Source organism: Otolemur garnettii, unplaced genomic scaffold, assembly GCF_000181295.1.
Source record: "Otolemur garnettii isolate 467f Iridium unplaced genomic scaffold, OtoGar3 scaffold00152, whole genome shotgun sequence".
In the NCBI taxonomy this organism is placed as follows: domain Eukaryota; kingdom Metazoa; phylum Chordata; class Mammalia; order Primates; family Galagidae; genus Otolemur; species Otolemur garnettii.
The window spans coordinates 3,886,882-3,891,270 of record NW_003852547.1 but is presented as its reverse complement, the minus strand read 5'-3'; the positions used below and the strand labels follow the sequence as shown (position 1 = coordinate 3,891,270).

At 46.3% G+C, this 4,389-nt stretch overlaps 1 protein-coding gene across 2 annotated transcripts in view; it reads left to right on the top strand.

Annotated features, from left to right (window-relative positions):
• The window catches only part of ZC3H4 (zinc finger CCCH-type containing 4), a 48,433-nt gene that overhangs the window by 26,510 nt on the left and 17,534 nt on the right, over positions 1–4,389 (top strand). For both annotated transcript variants that reach the window (XM_023518979.1, XM_012811227.2), the window contains exons 6-10: positions 524–620; positions 721–860; positions 1,398–1,508; positions 3,108–3,219; positions 3,851–3,960. In XM_023518979.1, coding sequence (XP_023374747.1) covers positions 524–620; positions 721–860; positions 1,398–1,508; positions 3,108–3,219; positions 3,851–3,960 — 570 coding nt within the window. The remainder of the gene's footprint in view (positions 1–523; positions 621–720; positions 861–1,397; positions 1,509–3,107; positions 3,220–3,850; positions 3,961–4,389) is intronic.

Genomic DNA, 4,389 nt, shown 5'->3' with positions numbered 1-4,389 from the left:
GCGCCTGTAGTACCAGCTACTTGGGAGACAGAAGCAGGAGAATCGCTTGAGCCCAGGAGCTGGAGGTTGCTATGAGCTGTGATTTCACAGTACTCTACCCAGGGTGACAGCTTGAGGCTTTGTCTCAAAATAAAAAAAGAAATATTTCATGCTTCGACTTTCAAGTATACATACCTTTTCCCCCAGCACCCCAAGAGAGTGGACTGTATTTGCTGTTCAGTTCCTACCCAGAGTCTTTCCATGCTGGTCCACAATGAGTTGCCTTTTTTTTCTTTATAGCCATTGTCTATTAGGGACAGAGGTCCTATGCTGGATTTGCCCAATGTGTGGGAGTTTTCAGAGTGAAGGCTTCAAGGGAAAGGATTGGGACCACCCACCTTTTAGGCTGTGACTTGTGAAGAGGTGTTAGAAGCATGAGTCCCTAGGGCTGGTCACCTGTCCTTTAGAGAGGGGCAGTCTGTAGATAGGGATAGTGTTTGTTGTTCTGCATGTGACACTTTCCTGTCTCTTTTACAAATTCTAGTATGGAGAAAGTGAGGAACCAATGGGAGATGATGATTATGATGAATACTCCAAGGAACTGAACCAGTACCGTCGGTCGAAGGACGGCCGAGGCCGAGGTGGGCAGGGTCGTTGAAGGGGATGTGATTGGTTCTGGCGGCTGTGGGAATTGGGTCTAGGGAAGGGTCAGCAGGCTAATGCCACCCCTTCCTTCCACAGGGTTAAGTCGAGGCCGAGGTAGGGGTTCCCGAGGCCGAGGGAAAGGGATGGGCCGGGGCCGTGGTCGAGGTGGCAGCCGAGGAGGAATGAACAAGGGTGGAATGAACGATGACGAAGACTTCTATGACGAGGACATGGGCGTGAGTTAACTTTTCATTCTGATGTGACATTTTTGGCTAAGGTCTCTATTGAGATTTTTTTTTCTTCAGTAGGTTATTTCCTGAGGCTAGTCATGTGCCCCAGCCCTGGCCAAAAACTGCAATAAATAAATAAATAAATAAATAAAATAAAATAAAAATAGCTCCTGCAGGTGTGAGTCTGTGAGGTATGGGAGCTTTGAGGTGACCCATTGAGTTAGGCCTAGAAAGTTTTACAGGAAAATCTGTGTCACCACCTTAGGCAGTAAATGTGTCCTGCATAGGTATGCAGAATTCAAGGCTTTAGGTGCCAACAGCTCCAAATGTCAGAGCTTTTCCCAGCCAGACATCAGGCCCCTCTGCTGATGTGAGGGCTCAAACCCTGCTGACATCCTTGGTGTTGGGCAGTCTGTGCCAGTCTGTGCCTTCACGAATGCATGAGGGAATACTAATCCCCTTCTCTTGTTATTCTCATTCACACTAAGCCTGTCTCTTTTCTTTTTATTCTCTTTCACATACAACATATTGTGTTCCTAATAGGATGGTGGTAGTGGAAGCTACCGACGGAGTGACCATGACAAGCCCCACCAGCAGTCTGACAAGAAAGGCAAAGTCATCTGTAAATACTTCGTAGAAGGGCGATGCACATGGGTAAGGAGCCACTTAAAGCACCTGCATGCCTCCAGGTCTCAGGGCAGGAACCACGTGTCCTCTGGGGATTTGGGGGAGGCCATGGTTAGAGTGGGTGAGAGTGATTGTGTGACGGCCCTTATTCCTGTGGGAACTCATTAGTACTGAGAGAGGCTGGGGCTGTCAGTTCAGAGAGAGGATAACTCACAGCAAAATGACACACATTCATTTTTAAATTTAGGGAAATTTTTTGGGTAAAATTTTCAGCCAAGCCATATGCCCTTGAATGTATTTATAAAAGTTGATGCTAATGCATAGATAAGATCTATTTGGGGTTGAACAGGGAATTATTGAAGTATTGAGGTAAAAAGGAGGGGGATCAGATTAGTCTTAGACTTCGCAGAAGTGTTCAGTGCCTGAAGATGGATAAATGACCACAGAGTTCTGAAGGAAACAAGCATAACCCAGTTAAGTTAGTTCAGCCAGCCAACTTTTTATGTCACTATGAAGGCAGCCGGCCCATATTGGCAGATGTATACTTAGGGAATATTGTACCTTTGCATCTGTTTGGGGGAAGAAATAGGTATTTCAAACAGATACTCCAGAAAGGACTAGCTGATGAGGAATAGAGAACACAAACATCAATCCCACTTAGGTGGTAGTTTGTTTGGCCTGTGTTCAAGGGAAACTTCACTGGCTTCAACACACAGACATTTTGTCTGTCAGAATAAGGAGTCAGGGGTGGGTAAGCAGTACAAGGCTGGCACAGTAGACAGTGGCACCCCTGAAGACCTGGCCTCTTTTCTACTTTCTAGTCTGCTATCTTTGAACATGGGGCTTTTGTGCCTTTTGTCATCAAAAGAGCTATGAGGAAGGAAAATGGGTGAAAGGATTTTTTTTTCTCCTGAGGCAAGAGTCTCACTTTGTTGCCCCTAGTAGAGTGCTGTGGCATCACAGCTCACAGTAATCTCAAACTCTTGGGCCCAAGTGACTCTCTTGCCTTAGCCTCTTAAGTAGCTAGGACTACAAGCACCTGCCTCAATGCCTGGTTGTTTTTAGAGGTGGAGGTCTCGCTCTTGTTCATGCTGGTCTTGAACCTGCGAGCTCAAGTGATCAGCCTGCCTCCGCCTCCCAGAGTGCTAGGATTATAGGAGTGAGCCACCGCACCTGGCCCAAAAGGGGTTTTTTTTTTTTTTTAATATAGTAAGTATCTTTCCCAGGGACTTTTGCCTACATCTTTTTGACTGGATCTATAGGAGAGGCTGGCAAATGGAGTATTTTTAACTAGGCAAATTCTTCCCTAAACAATATTGGAATTCTATTACAAAAGAAATGTGGGCCTGGACATGGGTAGGTGACTAGCCCTGGTTGCCTTGCAACAGTAAAAAATAGTGAGTACATGAGAGAGAGGAACAAGAAGAAGAAAAGGAAAGAGAGACTTAGAAAGAGGCAGGGACTTACTAAGAGGGGAGGCATGGGTGCCGGAGGAAGGGGCAGAGAGAGTAGAGTGAAAGTAATTTGGGGGTGTTGGTGCATGCTCCATCAGAAACTTCATAGATGGGAAAGCAGCATTTGTAATGCTGTAAGCTACACCTTACTGTTTCATTGCTTCTCTTCCAGGGAGACCACTGTAATTTTAGCCATGACATTGAACTCCCAAAGAAGCGAGAACTGTGCAAGTTTTACATCACTGGATTTTGCGCCAGAGCTGAGAACTGCCCCTATATGCACGATATCCTTTGGTGCCTGCATGCGGTCTAAATGCAAGGGGCAGGACTTCTCTTTCTGACTTTGACTGTGCTTTGCTCTCTCTGTGCCAGGAGTTGTCTGTGCATCTCCATCTTATTGTGTACCAACATCTACTCTATGTCAGGTCTGTTAACTCCCATTCTGCAGATGGATGGACATGCCACGCACATGTTCTCTTTAAAGTATATTCTCAAGACTGGTATGGGTTGCCATGCCATTGCCTTTTTGAGACTTTTTCATCTGGCTTTATACCCTTGGGAAAGTCATTTAACTTCTCTATTCTGTTTGAGGATCAGAGGACACAGCCCCATGGCCTGCATGGTGGAACAGGAGTCTGAAAACTGGGGTCTTTTTTGGGTCAGTTGTCAACACTCTGTGCAACTCTGAGCAAATCACTTCACTTCTTTGGGCTTCAGTTTCCTCAGCTCCAAAACAAAGGGGATTGGATTATTATTATTATTTTTTTTTTTTTGGCCCGGGCTGGGTATGAACTCACCACCTCTGGCATATGGGGCTGGCACCCTACCCTTTTGAGCCATAGGCACTGCCCAGGGTTGGATTCTTCCTTTGGGTAGTTCCATGAGATAAAGCATTTACCTTAATTTGCCATGAACGTGATTTTCCATGTAAGTTGTACCACACAACTGGAAACTGCATCAATGGTGATGATTGCATGTTCTCCCATGACCCTCTGACTGAAGAGACAAGAGAGCTCTTGGATAAGGTAATGTCTGGGAGGTAATGTGGGGGGCCCATGGCTAATGGGAACCAGGAGGCATGTCTTCCATTGCCTTGGCATTATAGCCTGCTTCTTTGGTCTCTGTAGTTCCAGTTGTATTGATGTGGAGATAAGTTTGGGTTTTTTTTTTTTTTTTTTTGTGAGACAGAGCCTCAAGCTGTCCCCCTGGGTAGAGTGCCATGGCTTCACTGCTCACAGCAACCTCCAACTTCTGGGCTCAGGCAAGTCTTCTGTCTCAGCCTCCCAAGTAGCTGGGACCACAGGCACCCGCCACAACACCTGGCTATTTTTTGGTTGCAGCCATTATTGTTGTTTGGTGGGCTGGGCTGGATTCGAACCTGCCACCTTAGGTGTATGTGGCTGGTGCCTTAGCCGTTTGAGCCACAGGCGCCGAGCCTGTTTGTTTGTTTTTTT